The sequence below is a fragment of the Erithacus rubecula genome (assembly GCF_903797595.1).
Source record: "Erithacus rubecula genome assembly, chromosome: 1".
In the NCBI taxonomy this organism is placed as follows: Eukaryota; Metazoa; Chordata; class Aves; order Passeriformes; family Muscicapidae; genus Erithacus; species Erithacus rubecula.
In genome coordinates this window covers 47,475,876-47,493,179 of record NC_136658.1, presented here as the reverse complement: position 1 = coordinate 47,493,179, position 17,304 = coordinate 47,475,876, and the positions used below count along the sequence as shown (strand labels likewise).

The window sequence follows — 17,304 nt, the reverse complement described above, 5'->3', positions numbered from 1 at the left end:
AAGTGACGTTGCTCATGGTACAGGGTGCCAGGTAGGGGTAGAGAAGAGCAAAGTGAAGACAAGTCTCCAGAGGCTGGAAACAGTCGCACTCAGTCCCAAGAGTAACTTGTATGAAGAGGTTTCTGAGGAGTTCCTTTGAGAGGGTGAGTGTAAGAAGTTTTACTTACTTAATTGCTCACTTACATATGTACAGTGGCTTTACTTGCTTGTGTGAGATGCAAGGAAGAAGAAGTGTTTCTTGCCTGCAATCAGTTTCTAATGCATCGTTGTCCAGAAACGTAATGCAAAGTGAATCAATATGTCTGCTAACTTGCTCAATATCACTGATGGCCATCAAAGGAATTGTAATGCTGTGGGTTGAAATAAAGTATTTGTAGACCAGATTGGTTTAATTCACAGAGCAGTCTGTATTTGTGCTTAAGGGATGAGGGTTTTCACAGAGGCAATTGGAAAAGCATGGATTTATCTGCTGCACTTGTTGATAGATCTACTGACAGGTGCGTGGCTGAGGAAAAGAGATAGCACACATCAAATTTGTGCAGGATGGGACCATTCTTTGCTGACATCTGGCAGAAGAATTGGAATCTGGGACAGCTGCTAGTGCCACAGAATTGCAGACAGTTTTAGGACCTGAATGCAATGAAGATAAATGAGCTCCAGTTGGAAGCTGAATGGCCCTAAAGCCAGAAACTAATGTGGTCTCTGTGAATGCTCCACTGATAGGCTTGCAAGAGGTGTTTTTTATCCTGTACCTTCATAAATGCTCATTAGTCTGGACTTCAGGCTCAATTATTGGTGTACTGAATAGTTGGAGTTTTTAAAGCTTTGTGTTACTGCTCAGGTCCCTAAATTTGACATCCATTTCAGGCTCTAGCTAGTTTGGTGTTAACTAAGTGTACTCTATTGCTTTACAAATCTGAGCACTTAGTCTGTCCAGCTGCATAACCATCCCACAGAAACTGGGTCAAGGGATAAGAGAATGATATTTAGAGGTTTTCAGAGTCTGCCCAAGATAGACAACTTTGTGGGCTCTCTACATTTTCAGTACAGATGATGAATTTTATTCTTTTAGAGATAGTCTTACATAGCTGAGGGAATTTCTTATCGCTGCAGATTTTAGGAAGTCTGCAGAATACTGAAGAATCTGATTCTAAGACTTGCTTCTGCAAATTTCTGTCTAATTTTTGGTGGGCAACCATGGTGTTTTCTTGAGCAGGCAGGTTTTTCAAGGTTAATTTTCTGTATCTTTCGGGACAGGAAAAAGAAAACAAAAGATAAATCTATGTTTAGACATTAGGCCTGGTTAAGGACTTCACCCTGCATCCCCTTTTCCACTGACTATACAGGGGACTATGACATGACCTGTCTTCTTCTTGATCTTCTTCCATACCTCTCCTTGAGCCTGTCTACTTCTGACTTCATGAAGCAGCCATCACTTAAAATGTTAATTTTTGTTTTGAGCTAGAAGACAGTCTAATGGTACAGAAAAACTGAATTTTTATTGCCTTCCTTCTCTGAGTATTGTGGTTGTGAGCAGAAGGGGCAGACAAGGAACTGAACACAAATCCGTTCAGCTGCAAGGTTTCCTTTAGAGTCTGAATCACTCTCAGTCTGCTGGGTGCAAGCAGAGGAACAGACACCCAGCACTTGTGTCTGTACTGCTGCCCTTCAAGCTTGAGGTATTTTTCTATTAAAAACTTTTGCCATTTCTTTGCTTCCGCAAAAATGCTAGGTTTTAGGAAAGAAATTATAAGTTAGACTTCACTGATCCTTTTAGGTGACTTTCAAGACAGGATATTCTATGATTCTGTGATTTACATGAATAATTTAAATTTTTTTAATCATCATATTTGCTTTGTACAGTTCTTCCAGGGACTTGTGGAAATTAAGTGAGATAATACTTTGCCGTATGAAAACCTGAACTGTATTGGCCTCTGTCTGCTTCCCATCATTTCAGACTGAATTTTAGTTTCAGTCTTCCTGCTGCCGTGTTATGTTATTACTATTTTTTAATATGAGTTCAAGATACTTGATTTCATTTTAATGGTAATTCTGATGTACTAATGAAAAGGCAACATCATTGACAATTTATGCTGCAGGTATAGAATTTTCTCTTACAGAGAAAATGTCTGGTATGTGTTTTGGTAGGGCTAAACTCACACCATCCCACTGTGCCTCAGGCTTCTCCTCCTTTAAGAGGAGTGTACTGAGCACTGTGCTTCCTTCTGTTTCATGCTGTGGCAATAAAGGAAAGCAAAAGAAGTGGAGAGTGCCTAGATATGTGGTACCATTCTCTCCCATAACAGGAGTATTCAGGCTTTGGGAACCTCTTGCATCCAATTCTAAACCCTGGTCTGACCTAAAGAGCAGAGTAGGTGAGAGATCAGAGTGGCATCTATGCCAACACATTGCTCCTGGTTTTGTCAGTATTTTGTAATTTTGTGGCCCTTTATTTCTGCCCCATCTTCCCTGCCTGAGCCCCAACAAGTGCAGTTTGTACTTGCAGCACTGTTTAGACTAACTTTGATACAGTTTCCATCCTGTCAAAGAAAAATGTATGGGAATTTTCATTAGCCAGAATCTTTCTGATGCTGTAAAATGTGTGTGCATTGAACATGGAGAACTAAAATGGTTTTATGCTGAACTTTGTCCAGCTACTGCCTAAGTATATACAGAAGTTTAAAATTTTTAGTCTAAGCATTAGTATCTTTATCAAAGGGTTATTAATATGTGGTTAGAACAAAACAACATCTAATCTGTCTAGTGGCAGTTGTAGGAGTTTGCTGTGCCTTCCAGGTGCTGTAAGTAGAGAAAGCCTGAGTCAGCCCAGTGGCCTGACAGCAGCTGGCTGGGCTTAGCTCACCCTGCCATTGGGTTTTCCAGCCTGCTGAGAGCTGATTTAATTTGGTAACCCAGCCAAGAACATAACACTGAATTATTTTCTTTTGAGGTAGAGAGGTGCCGTGGCTTACCCTGAGGAGGGTGAGGGTCAGTGCTCAGCATCAGGCAGGGACTGTATGGATGGGAGCTGGAAGGAGCAGGAGACAAGACTCCTCCATGGTCAGCTCTGCTGTCTCAGTAATTTCTCCCCTCACACAGGTTCATCCTCTGCAGCAGACTCTCCATCTTAGAGTTGCACGACTGAGAAGGGCACTGACATCCAGTGTACCTGCAGCTGAAACAATAGACTTGATTTTGGCCCTGAGTTTTAACAGCTGTCAGAAAGAGCAGGCAGAAACTCTTAATTTTCAGAGTTCAGATGAATCCTCTTTTGTTTGCCACTTCTGTACTGGTTGTCTGTCTCCAGACATGTTTTGCTTAGACCTGCAAATGTTAGAATGTGGTGGGTGGCTGCTGTTCTTTCTTCTTGGTTAATACCTTCCCCAATTTACTGTTGTCTTTCTGCTAGAGTGTCTTTGAATTTCTCTATCATTTGTCCCAACCTGATCCATCTCTCTTCATCATGACAGACCTTAGGCATCCTAATCCCCTCAGGTTTGTTCAGTGTTTGCTTAATACTCTTCTGTTGCCTTCTGTGACCTTAGTTTACTGTCTCCTAGATCAAAGTGATATAGAGAAAGGTGTACAGCTTGATTGATGTGCTGTGTTATTTTAGAGAGTGTTATTTTTAAGGCCTCTTACATAAAGGTATGGTAAAAAATATGCTGATGTTATGACAGCAGCATAGTGTCTTGCAGAAAAAAACACTAAATAACTTCAGTGTAGCATTCAGATGTTTAGGCATATAGGTTAAAAAATGAAAGGGCTTTTAATTCTCTGAGTAGCAGATGCTTGTGATCAGGGTAACCCACAGTTCTTAGGTCTTTGCTTCCAAATGAAAATGTGTGTTTATAACAAAATGGTTCAATTTATATATAAGACAAGAATTTCTGTATTACTAGCTTAATAATAATAAAAAGTCACCCAGCTGTATATATGGAGTGGTTTTGCTTGTTCCTTTCCTCCATTATTTTTTTTTTTGCTCCTAAAGTGGTTTTTATGTGCTTAATTAAAGTTTATTGGCCTGTCTGATTGTGTGTGTGGGCCACTGTATCATCTAGTCAGAAGAGTATTTATGGATGGGTTCAATGTCTGTAGTATTTCCTTGCATTGATTATTTAATGGTTTCACTTGAAGTGACTAGACTGATCCCTATATTTATGGTTTAATGGAAAGAACATAGCCAAAAAACTTCTGTAGTAACACAGCAGTTGTGGAGGCCCTGTGTGCCCTCTTGGTGCTGTCTGGGGTATGATGTGACCTCAGAAGAGCTCTTACTCGGCCAGAATCTTTGTGCACTTCTACACTGAATACCTGTGCTACCTTTTTACTCGATACTATGTATTCCACACACAAAAAACCAGATTTATTTGCAAAGGGGGCTGGAATATTTTCTTCTGGAATTCCTTCCTCCAACTGCAGCTTTATTGTTGGCACTGCTTATTTTATAAAAAAGATTTAATTTAATTATTTTTACAGAATAAGATTAATATAATTAATTCTTCATAGATTTTTTAAATTCCAGTGATAATTGAGGAAAAATTTGCCTCTCTGGTAGTGGTTGGCATGGACTTGGGTAGGTTTCACTGGTATCTCTCTGACCTTGATGGGCAGGGTAATGCTGAATCGTTGCAAAAGCTTTTCTGCATTATTTTCTCTTTTTTCACTTGTGCCTATTGAGCTGATATTTAGAAGTGTGGGATCCATAATTTTTAATTTCCTTCCTTCTCAGCTAACATTTCTTTTAATCCTAGTGCTGTTTTAAAATCTTTTACGCCTAGGTATTTGCTGTGTAAAAAATCTGTGGGAACAGATTAGTCAGGACATGGAAGAGTAATGTGTAGTAAATAGTGTATCCTGCCAAAGACAGGGCTGTTTTTATTCTATCCTTATGGTGGGAATTGGTGTCTTATTACCTGTCACTGTTCTTTATAGTATCATGTAGAACTGGTGATGAATTCACAGATTCATAGGCTGTCCTGTGCTTCCTTTTTTTCCCATATAGGCTTCTCAGTAATTGTAACCTCAGAGTTGAAGCCAGGCAGTGACTGGCAGTACTCTTTTTATGCCTCTGTTCAGCTGGAAAGTTCCATTTCCATTTCCATTTGTGCCCATCTGTGTGTTACATGTTTTGGTCACTGATCACCGTATAAAAGTCATGCAGAATGAAAATGCATTTACCAAGAGAGATAAATGGACAGTAGAAGTGGGCTTCACCAGAAACCCAACTAGAGTGTCAAAAAGCAGGGTAGGAAAAATGAAATAAAATTCTAGTGTAATGTGTAACATTCAGCAAGTAAAACTAATGGTGCTTGACTTAAAAGAGAAAGTTTAAAGTGTCAATAAATGAAGAATTTCCCAATCAGTGTTGACTTGTTTTTTCTGGCCTTCCCAGTAGCACGTCCTCACAGTTCTTGGCTCATCAGTGGGATCAGGCCAGGCCCCAGGTCTAGAGCAGCTCTGGTATCCTGTTATATAATTGGTGTCTTCTTGTACCCCTTGGCTTTCCTGCTTTGCAGACCCTTATCAAGGTAGCAGCTGCAAAGGGGCAGAGAAGGCTGGAAGGAAAAAGTGCTGATGTAGCCAAGAGGGAATGATGGTCAGCAAGTGCTGAGTTGTCCCACCTGTTCTTCTCACCTTCCTACCTTCTCTGGGAATCCTGTTCTGGGGGTGATAACAGCTTGATTCATAAATAATTAAAATTTTACATAATTAATTGAAATCTGGGTTCTGTCATGCTCTATTTCCAGTGTGGTCTTGTTTACTTTTCCAGGAGAAAAGGAGTAACTTTTCCAGTACTGTAGCCTGTCTATCAGACTTACTCACAGGATTTGATTAGCCTGTGTATTTTGGAAAATATGAAGTTTGTCTGATTTTCTTCATATGAGACATTAAGAAAAAATTGTGATGGCTTTTTTTTTGCTAATAATCATACAGTTTACAACCTGCAAGCATATATACCATGATGCTCGTGTGCAAAACATCATCTTTATGACTGGTATGATATGGTTTTCTTTGCTCTTATTCTTTTATCAGCTATAAGAAACGCATTTCCTTAAACATGGGTGAAACTGAGCAGAGACCAACAGCAGGATCCCGCTTAGGAGCTCAGGAAAATGCTGGGATCAGTACTTTGGAGCATGGACAGAAGCCACCTATGACACCTCCAGGAAAACTTGTCTCTATCAAAATTCAGATGCTGGATGACACACAGGAAACTTTTGACATTCCGGTAAGGATGGGGAGGCTGGGGTGGCTACAGATGATTCAGTAATTTCTGATAATGCATCTTCTCAAACCAGTTCCTGTTGCAGAGAAAATGGCTGTTGTGTATATCAGCATTAAATAGGTGATGGTGCAGTAGAATAGCATTAAACAGGGAAGTGAGCTGTAGATTACAGTTATTAATTCTGTTTCTGTTTGAACAGCTTCAGGAGAAGCTGAAGTCCTTGGTGGATTTTTTGTTCAAATATTACATACGTTTGTTCAGAGTGGTTTCCTCTACTTTTTGAACAGTTGATATATTTCCTTGCTGCTGATTTGCTCTTGATCCAGTAAACTGTAGATCTATACAAATTTTTTTTTGTCTTTCCTCTGGCAAGTCCTTAGGATATTAACTTGAAATCATCAAAGTTTCCAGTAATTTATATCACTCTTACAAGCGCTGAGTGTTCTCTCAGAAGCTGAGAGCAAGGAAAGAAGCAAAACAGTCTCATCTAAAGTTTCTCTGTACCTTGTTGAGATTAATCTAGGTTTGTCCTTGCCAAGGAGACAGAGCTACTACTGCTTTAGTGTGTGGTTATGATCAGTAGAATCAGTTAGAATTAGTTTTGATACCAAGACTGATCCAGTTTCACGTGATCTATCCGTTAGTAGCCACTAATGATTTTAACATGCCATACTTACACAATTAACATGTACTGTGGTTGAACACTGTTATGGAAGTGTACAGGAATGTGTATTTTTCTACAAGTCTTCAGGGTTCCATGAATAGGAAAGTGGAAACCTGAGTTCAAATTTCATCCTTTGTTACTTGCATTTTCTGTAGCTATGGTAATTTCCATGCCTTCATTGGCTCAGTTCTCCCTTCTGTAAAATGGAGGATCACCAGCGAGATACAGAGGTCTTAGACATCTACTGCCCTGGAAAAATGCTATTCCTATACTAACATAAAGGAATTCTGATTAGGAAAACTATAATAAAAAAAAATTATCATGTTTTTATGACCTGCTTATGAGATTTTGCTTGTCTATTTTCCATGTGTACATGCAGATGCTTTTTGATCTGCTCTCTGCTGCTGTTTGTGATTCAACTGCAACCATGTGTTCAGTCTCACATTTAATTTTGGTGGAAGGTAAATTCTCTGGACAGGCAGGTTATGTGTGAACTGATCTGCCATCAAGTGAAATGCCCATGTATGTAGCAACTTTTGTTGTGCTTTTTTGGTGCTTTTGTTACCCTTTTGTGCCTTTCAGAATGCCTGCCAAATATCGATAGCAAACAGTCATTAGGTAAAAAAAGTCTTTAGATAATTGTTGCTGTTCAAAGGTGTAATTATAGTTTAAATCATCAAACACTAATAAATTTTTGGTACTCTTTTATCTCTTTTATTCCAGAGACAAGTTTGGAGTTATTTTAACCCATCTATAGACACTAATTGACTGTATTTTGAAAATTGAAAATGGTATCCAGACACTTAACAGAAACTGTTTCGAGATTAGGTCCCTTTCATTAAATTATTTAGAAGAAAATATAAGATCACGTGGATGCAATGCACCCTATAACTTTGCTTCTGGGAGTTTGAGAAGACAGTATTTTTTGGCCTTTAATATTAGAGGATAAAAACAAATGAAATGTTTATAACTTCAGCAACACTTGGAAGACCTGGGGATTTAAACAAATTAAATATGATTGTTCTCAGAGATTTTTCTTTAATAACCATCACTACTCAAGGAAAGCCCAGTTGGTTTGAAAGTCAAACGTTGTGGTGAAATATGCAGGATGCTTAGATACAAAATATTTTACAGCAAATCTTTTCTAAGGCCTTTTTTCTTTAACCTATGCATAGTCAAGTGGAGGATTACATGTTGTTTTCAGTCTGCTCTAAAAGACTTCAATTGTTTTAGTCCCATCTCACAAAACTGAACAATTTTTGATAGATCTAAATTGAGATGTTTATTCATGCTGGAAACCCTATGTTCCTATTTATAAGCTTCATGTTTTTAGCCAAATTGGTGCAGCATACACAGAAAAGGAAAGTGATACCATTTCAACAAAATATTTTAGGAGCAGCAAGTGTGGCCGTGGGCAGATGATGTTAAACATACATGCCTAAGCACATCTGTGGGTTTGCTTTTCAGTGGAGAATTAAAGACTTTTTGCGTAGTTGAAGATCTGAACTACACTTCCCCAAACCAAAACCTGAGCTGCTACGATTATGAAAATAACTTTGCAAATACGATACAATTATAAACTGAGAAGGATTTGTGTTTCCTACAATTTCAGGAATTTTGCTGCACAAACCTTTCTGTGTTAGCAAATGAGGCAAACTTTGGGTGGTTTTATTGATGCTTGTAGAGCGCCTTGCAGAATGGTATGAAGTTTAATGATGCCAGTTTATTATTTGCTCATGAAGTCTGCATAAAACCAGAAACAGATACTGGTGCTACTTCCTCCTGAGTTTAGGGGAACTAGGGAAGTAGTTAGGACTGTCCATCTGTCTAGTCCTACCTCTGTGCTACTCTTGTTATACCTTCAGCAGCACTGCCCCATTAGCTGTAAGACCTTATCTGTGTGGTATTTTTATTGGGTTTGTTATTCTTTTGTTTGCATGTTGTCAGGGTTTTAGGTTTTTATTGTGTGCTCGTTTATTTTTTCTTGTTTATTGAATTTTGGTTTGGTTTGTTTTTAGATTATCTTCCAAGAGACATGATTCAATATCCTTGCTCTTAACCCCTTTTCTCACATGGTGTACAGATGACTTGTTCCTGTGGGTGCCAAATCCATCAGATTTTTATGTCTGTTCTGTATATAACAGAACAGGAGAAAAATACGACCTACTTACATTACTCCTTAGTGCTTCTGCTCTTTGGACGGTTTAAAAGTAAAGTAACTCCAGTGTCTTTTGAGTTTGTAAATGAAAATTAATTATTTAGGTGTTAGTGCTTTGATGCCATATAATCATACCATGTTTGGCTCATTGTATTACTTCTCACAAGAAAAAACCCCCAAATGAACAAAAAAGAGAGAAGAGACATCCACATGGACCCATAAATTATATTTTTGTTAGGAAAAACCCCACACAGTATGTGGAGAGAGTTTGTATGGAAGACTTCAAAAACAGAAGCCACAATGAAGGCCTTTTCATCAATTATTGTACATGCAATATTGTAAAAGAAAGAAATCATAATAAAAATCTCTTAAGCTGTATGCTGTTAACAAACAATATTTCATTGCAGAATCTTCCAAAATTCCTGTATTCCAAAAAGCTGGTAAAAACTAGATCATCTTGGATCTTTTACACACGTTCAGCTGGCTGATTGGGTACACATGCTTGAAGGAGGATGGGGAAAGGCAGGCACTTTTATGAAGTTCTGTTTATAAAAAACAAACAAACAAAAAAAAGATTACGTGATTTTGACTTTGTATTTCCTGCCTTTAACATATAAGGAAAATGTAAAATACATCAGTTATCTTTTTTGAGCACATTTTTGTCTCCTGAGAAAAGCTATGAGAAGACAAATTATATGGAGCATCCTTCCCTCTTTTAAGTGATTCAGCATTTTATTTATTTTATCTTTAGTTTTTGTCTGCCACTAACTCTCAGACAAGAGCTAGATGTCAGCTGTGGTTGCAGGTGATTAGTGCCTGAAAATCAGAGTTCATGATTATCCAGCACTTGCAGCTGTTGGTCGTGATGTTGCATGCAAGTGCACAATATATTTCTCTCCTGCTCTTTGTATCTAATTTCAATTTTGGCTGTATTTACTGAAAAATTAGTTAGATATGCTAAGTGGAGACTGCAGAGGTCCAAAATAAAGCATTCTGTTTCAACCAGTGTTTGGCTGAGTTATGACTATGTGATAGAATGAGCAAGTGTGTTTCCTTTCTGTTGGGTAAAAGGATAACATCTTTAGCTAAAATGACTAATGAGAAGGATGAACATTTTCCATCTGTGTACACATAATGATAATCAGATATAGATAGATCTTGGGCATTTTGAAAGGCTGACACTTCAACTTGAAGGCTTTCAAAGCCAAGCACTGTGAAACAGAGGTTGTGTGTTATATTATAGAAGGTGAAGGTGTATAGTTTTGTACAGCTTGATTTTCCTCTGCTTTTATTTCGCACCTGAGTTGAAAGAGAACAGGGAAGGCTCCATAAAGCCATAGCAAAACTTAGATTTTTTTATATGTTTGTCTTGATATGATACCCCCTGTAGATTCAAAGAAGTTTAAGTAAGAATGAAATACAGTTTTTAAAGAACAGTAAAAATAGCTGATGATTGCATCTACTTCAGATCCTTCTGGGGAAAAAAAAAGCCCTTTCATGTTTAGTGTCTATGCCATTTATATTGTATTTACTTTTGTAGTTGTTTCATTGCCAGAAGTGATCTGTTTTAAAACTACTCCTAAATGTGGAATCAGTGCAGTTGCTGTCTAGGAAATGCTGAGGACAAGACTGATTCTCTTGTTAGACTTCTGGGATGATTTGGTGACTCAGACCAGGTTTAACCCTGAGTGATTTGATGCTTGTCACTGATCATATCCTATTCTCTGGGTGTGACAGGGATGATACTATTAATGCTAACTAGTAATTGAGGGCTGTTTCTTTCTTTTTAGCATCAAAAGTGAGATCAAAGCATGTCACAGGAGGTTAGGATTCTTCTCTTGGTTAGGATTGGATCTCTTTAATTAAAACCAACCCAAAGTCTTCTTTATTGTGTCTGCAAGAAAATAGTTGCTTCCTTTTTGTGTCTTTCTTTTGGAACGACCAAAACATGCTTGCCTGTCCGATTACTCAAGTTTATTAAACATCTGCTTTTTGTATTGTGTCAACTTCCTTTCCCTTTGAGTGTATTCAAGCTTTGTGAAATATGCAGGGTCAGAAAATGTCATCTGCTTTAGAGGATTAACATGGGTTTCTTAAGCAACAGGAGTCTCATAATAGAAAGCAGGGTAAAGGTATAATCCTTTGTAAACGTCACTTGTAAACATTTCATTTCAATTTGCTCTACTCTTGGAAGAGAAAAGATTACCTGAGCATACAGAGTGAAGACTAAATGGGCTTGGATCTACAACTGTTTATTTTCCACTGGAGTTTGGATGTAGTACTTTGGCAGGGAATTTCTCTGCCTCAATCCCAAATTTTTCAGAAAGAAGGACTTCATAGTCCTGTTGGGGGGTTCTGTTTCTTAAGGATAATATTCTGGGTGCTTTTTTTGGTTTTTTTTGGTTTTTTGGTTTTGTTTTATTTTTGACTGGTTTTGTTTATTCATGCAGTCATATGGTGGTAGTTCCCATTCCCTTTGTGGGGAAAATGCTGTCTATTAACTGTGCTCCCACCAGCTTCAAGCCAGAATGTGTGCCAGGAAAAGCTAAATATTAGAAAGTCTCAATAGTTAATAACAACCATTACATGTGCTTTCTTATAAATTTCCAGAAATGCTGTGTTATCTGTTAAATTCAAAAATTCAGCCACAGTTTTATAAATGTTTGAATTATTTTTTGTTACATTTATGGGTTATGATAATTGCCTTGTCCTAGGTATTTATGCCTCTCCTCAATATGCAAATATAACCATTGAAATAAACAATTTAATAAAAAGAGCATGAGACAGTAGGGCAATGCAGAAATGTAAAACAGTGTTTTATGCTTTCTTAGCCAGCTTCAACTTCAGTTCAATTATGAATTGCTTTTTTTTCAGCTTAGGAAGTGAACAGCAGGTCAAATGTCAGTTATTCATCAGTCTGAGACTTTCTTTTCTTCTTGTGCCTGAAATTATTTGGCCATTGCTGTCAGACTATTTCCAGTGAATATCAAGCATTTAAATATTCACTAATTGTCACGCCAGCTCTGCTGGATCTTCTGAAGTTATAAGAAAAGTGATTTTTTTCTTCAATACTCAGACACATCAGTTGTGTTTTTCTCAGCAGAATATTGTTAGTGGCTACACAGTAAACTGATTTTTGTTGACAAGAATGTCTTTGTTGAAAGACAGGGTATTTTAGTGATGTGTGTTAATAATTTATATGCTTTTCAAAGTGGGAGAGAAAATAATCCACAAGCAAACTTCTGTAACCTGAAGCAGCAGACTGTTTGAACCTTTGATTTCTTTGTTAAGATTCTGTAGTGTGAGTATAGTAAGTGGGAATCTAATTTTTAGTGCCAACAAATCCAGTCCATTCTCAGACTAGATTGATGTATTTGAAGATAACTGGGAAATGCATGTAATTTTCTTGAATGAATTAGCCTAACTTGTAATCATGGAAGGCTTCTCAAATATTGCCTTTTCACCTCTCTTGTTGAGCTGACTCACCAAGTCATGCAGCAGTGTGTGAGCCAGCACAAAGCAGAGGATGGAGCTGGCACAGAAAGGGCAGCTGTGGATGCAGAGGCATTGTGGGAGCATCAGTGAAATCGTGCTGTCAGTTTTGGTAGTAGTGTCTATGCCTGTAGGTTGGTTTGCACAGTGCTGGTGAGGCTGGATTGTGGCTGTGTGGGGAGCGTGGGCATCCTCCCCAGTTACAGGGTGTTTCTTTGGGCCACCTGTTTGGAGGTGACAAATGTCCAAGGAACTGTGGGAGGTGTTTGCCATCTCTCCTCCTCAAACTGTACAAACTCTGATTTAGGTACCTCCTTTTTCAGGGGTGGTGGGAGGGATGCTCTGCCTTTGGTCAGAGGCAGGGAGAGAGCTGAACTGCCTGGTTGTGTGCATCCTTCCCCTGAGACGGAGGTTCACCTCTTCCATCCTTGCAATTTTAAAAAGCTAGATATAAGAGCCTCAGCTAATAATTTTCATCCATACTAGGGTGAAAGCATGGTACATTGAGCAGGCTGCTCATCCTGCCTGTCTCAAATGTGTATTTTAGGATGAGATTAATTGCTCTCTGGAGGTCTTGTATATCCCTACATGTTCTTTTTTTTCTGTTGCAGTAGTATTGTAGAATCATTTACATCAGAAAAGGCCTTTAAGATCTTTGAGTCCAACTGTATTTATGTAGCATTTAACTATAAAACAGGATCATACAGTTTAAAAAAAAACAACACTGTGATATATTATTTGTAGATCCAGTGTAGATGTGGATCCCTCATACCTGAAACAGATCAGCTTGATGCATGCAGTCAAATGACATGGATATAATGGCTATCATCATCAATAAAACCAGCAGCCAGACTGGGTTGAATGTATAACAGGAGAGGAAATTTCTATTCTTTTTCTCCCAGCAGAAATCCCACTATGGGGATTGTCCTCTCACCAAGCTCCTCCCCATATCACTTATCTTTGGGTAGAGTGTAAAAGTTGCAGGATAAAGTGTACCAGGGAGAAAGAGTGCATTGCTGCTGTGCTGCAGTGGTAAACATGCATGACATGATTTACTTAAGCCCATTCTTTGTTAACAGAAGGTGGTCCAGCTCAAGTTACTTGCCTTAAGCTCTTCATGAAAAACAGTTGTCCATGCTTCTGGGCATATGTTCTGAAGAGGCATAATAAATGAATGGGATAAACTTCTGGGAGAAAATAGCTGCCTTTCTCCACCTCCTGAGTTTAAAAAGTGTGTGTTGTCCATGGCTAGAGATATGCAGTATAAGTGTGATGCTTTGCCAAGGGCACAATCTCATGTTAGACTAGAGGCATTTTAAAGCACACTCAGTTTATAGTTCTGCACTGAGCAAGAGAAGAGAAAACTTTGACTTGTATGTAAAGTACTGCTGGTATGTGATTGTCACAGAGTATGGTGAGTGGCCATTCAGAGCACTGATTTTCAGTATCTTAAATTGCAAAAGCATATCTGCCTTTAACTTGTTCTCTACCCTGTTTCAGGGATGAAGGTTCCTTGCTTTTGGGATTCCTGTGCAGCTGCTTTCCAACATTGTTTTGAATAGAAAGCTATCTGTGCAAACAGAGGCTTATTAGTGCAGGATGAAAGAATAACAAAATGTTCTAAATTGATTGTCCATTCATTTCCCTATCAGTTTATTCTCAGTTTATCATAATAATCTATCAACAATTTTTGCCTGAAGATAACATAACCTGCTGACATTAGTTCAAGTTCTAGCACTTCTTGGTTTCTCATTTGGTGCCTCTTGTTTCTTCCTTTCTTGGCACTAGAATATGCCCCCTTATATTGCTTATCCTTTTTGCTCTCTCTTCCTCTCTGCAACTCCTTTGTAACTGCCGGTTCAATTCCTTGCTATTGATATTCTCCAAATGAGCAGGAGACAGCAGTGTGGAAAGATGCAGGAGTCCTGGGTGTGTCTCCTGGATCTTTACCCATCTTCATTCTGTGATGATGTCCTTCCTCAGTGCAGTATCAGGTCTCTGTATTGCAAGCCATGTGCAAAGGGGAGAAAGTGCTCATCTCTTGTAAAGGCTGTATCTACAGCCAGAACTAGGAATGCTTTCTGCAGTGGTGTAGTCACATTCTCATTCATACTCAAACTCTGAGAGTGGGAGGAAATATCCAATTTTTACTTCAGATAATTTGTGGCTTGAAAGTGAAATTTGACTACCTTGAAATTATCTAAAGAAACCTTTATAGCTAGGATGCAATGATTAAAACAATGTCTTAACTTGGTACAGTGTAAAGGGCTCCACCAGTTCCCAGCTTTAAAAGCCTTGAGAAACTTACTAATATGCTGCTTACCTGTAAACTTACCTGCACTGCTCCAGTGAGCTGCCTCCACCAGGCTGTGATTACAACACGCACACACAATTAAATGTTGTCTTTTGCATGCCAATGTGTAAATCACATAAAATGCATGACTGAAAATGCCTGCCAAAGCTTTTGTGTGTATCTGAATCAGGCTATGTGTTAAAATCCTTCTTGGATAAATATGTCAATTTTTGAATAAAAAGTGATGCAGGAGGCACTCATCAAGTGCCAGATAACTCAGCGAATACAAACAGCAGTTGCACAAGTAGATTACAATATCTCCTTTTCTTATCCCCATCCACATACTGGAGACTTTGATAGAAATTGCACAAACATAATGCTGCCAGAATATAAATAGCAAATGGTGAATTATGAGTTAGTGCCAATTTGCTTTTTGATGGCCTGTTGGCAGATGCAAATATTCATGCAGAGCACAGCAACAGGGAGTTTTTCTTCTCATTTCTTTCACTGTTATCTTCTCACCTGGTTGTCTGGTTGAACCTGGAGTAATTTCTTTTTTTTTCCTCTTCAGTTTGCCTCACTTTTATAAGTCTGGTCATGTTCTCATGCCATTATATTTTCATGGGATTCTTATTGAATTTACAAGTATCTCCAATTAGTAGATAGTGAGGCAGTACGTATTTTTGTGTAGATGTTGCTCAGCATTCAGAGGCTAGTTGTTCCTGCATAAAGGGGGACTTTTTGCTCTTCAGTGACTCCTCACATGTCATTGCTTCATTCCCTGGTGCAGATGATCGGTCTTATTCCCTACTGTCATCTCCTCCCTATCAAACATTTCAGTTTTGTACTTTCTTAGTAAACATTCATCTTTGTGTCCCCTATATGGACAGGTTGCATAGCTCTTTGTAGAGCTCTCTTTCTGGTCTTTTGCAAGGAGCACATTTGGGCTGATCAGTAGGTCCTGAATCTGGAGGTACTGTGAGTTAGGGAGCACCTTGCCTTTCTGCCTGCTGACAGGGATGAGCTGGATCCTCATCCATTTTACATTGTCTCCAGTAAACTGGGTGACATCTGATGGTGATATCATCCAGGAGTCTCCTCTGAGAGTGCTGCCTTTTGAAAGTGAATCTCAGATACAACCATTTTGGTGAACAGAATTGTAGTAAGGGGAATTTTGCAGAAATAATTAAGGTAACACGTAAACTGATGTAAACGAGAATGCTTTGTCAAAGGTTTTATGTAAAAATAACTTTCAGCAAATATAAAAGGACATTATCAAGTAGTTTTTATTATTGGACACACACAGAGTAGCTCTGCAACCAGAAGTGTATGAGGCTCAGTATTCTCTGCTCTTAGGTGTTCCAGAGTAATTCAGCAACACCTCTGAACAGTGATAAACCCATGGTGACTGGCAAAAGAAAATGCTTTTCAGAAAGCACTTGTATACTCACTCACAGCATGATACAGAGTGGAAGGGACTCTGCAAGTAGTCTGGTCCAGCTCTTGGCTCAAGGCAGGGCCAGCCATGAGCACATTGCTCAAAGTCTCTAAGAAACTTTCACTGTAAGAATTCAGGATTAATGTGTTCTAGAATTTTTTTTTTTCCTTCGAGAGCCTTAGTTGGATATCAGAGTTTCCAGTTGAAGATCTTTCACTTCTAAGCTCGTGACTTCTACTTCTGAGGTAGAAACCTTAAGGTTTTCTGTGTGGCAAGTGAGTGTTTGCAACCCTATCTGTGGGCTTATAAAAGAAATGAGGCAGTAGTCATTTTATAAATGAGAGACATGTCATAGGCTTACTTATGTTCTAGAGTTTGTCAGACCCTTCAGCTTTTCTTAGTAGTTTTTTACTTTATGTCAAAGTATGAATATGTGTGCTTTGAAAGACTGTGGGGGATTCTAAAAATAAAATTCAAGTGGAGAGCAAATGCTTCAAATGGCTGATTGTGTCACAACATACTCAACTCTGTGACTTTGCCAAAATCTCAGGAAGAGCTAGGTAGAAATAGCAAGCTGCAGGAGAGCAGCCTTTGTGAACAGGAGAGACTTTTATTAGTGCATCTACTTCAAAAAAGTCAACAAACTCTTCCAAAACTCTCATGAAAACCTGATTCACAATAACTTTGGAAGAGCTAAGTTTTCAGACTTTTTTTCATGTGAAGCCAGTGGATTGCTGTTGTTAGAATTAGGAGCAGATAATCTTTTTATTTCCCCTCTGCAGGCTGAGTCTAGCCATTGCCATTTCTTTCTGTATCTGTTCCATGAAACTAGTAACTTTGAGCAGATATATGCCTTTGTAACTTTGAACAGGTATGTATGCATTTCAGTGGAAAGGTCACTTCTCTGCAGAGCATTTCAGATCTATGCTGCTTGTGTTTCATCACAGGGAAGATCTTATACACACAGCTTAGCCAGGAGAAGTGGCAAAAGGTTACTGAAGAAACTTCAGCACTCAAAATTAATTCACTA

General features: G+C 38.6%; 1 protein-coding gene across 7 annotated transcripts in view; it reads left to right on the top strand.

Moving 5' to 3' along the window:
- FARP1 (FERM, ARH/RhoGEF and pleckstrin domain protein 1) overlaps positions 1-17,304 on the top strand; it is a 198,320-nt gene that overhangs the window by 32,458 nt on the left and 148,558 nt on the right. For all 7 annotated transcript variants that reach the window (XR_013774386.1, XM_079306834.1, XM_079306832.1 and 4 more), the window contains exon 2: positions 6,037-6,232. Coding sequence is in view for 6 of the 7 variants with exons in the window: in XM_079306834.1 (XP_079162960.1) it covers positions 6,062-6,232 (171 nt within the window). In the remaining variant the exon portion in view is untranslated. The remainder of the gene's footprint in view (positions 1-6,036; positions 6,233-17,304) is intronic.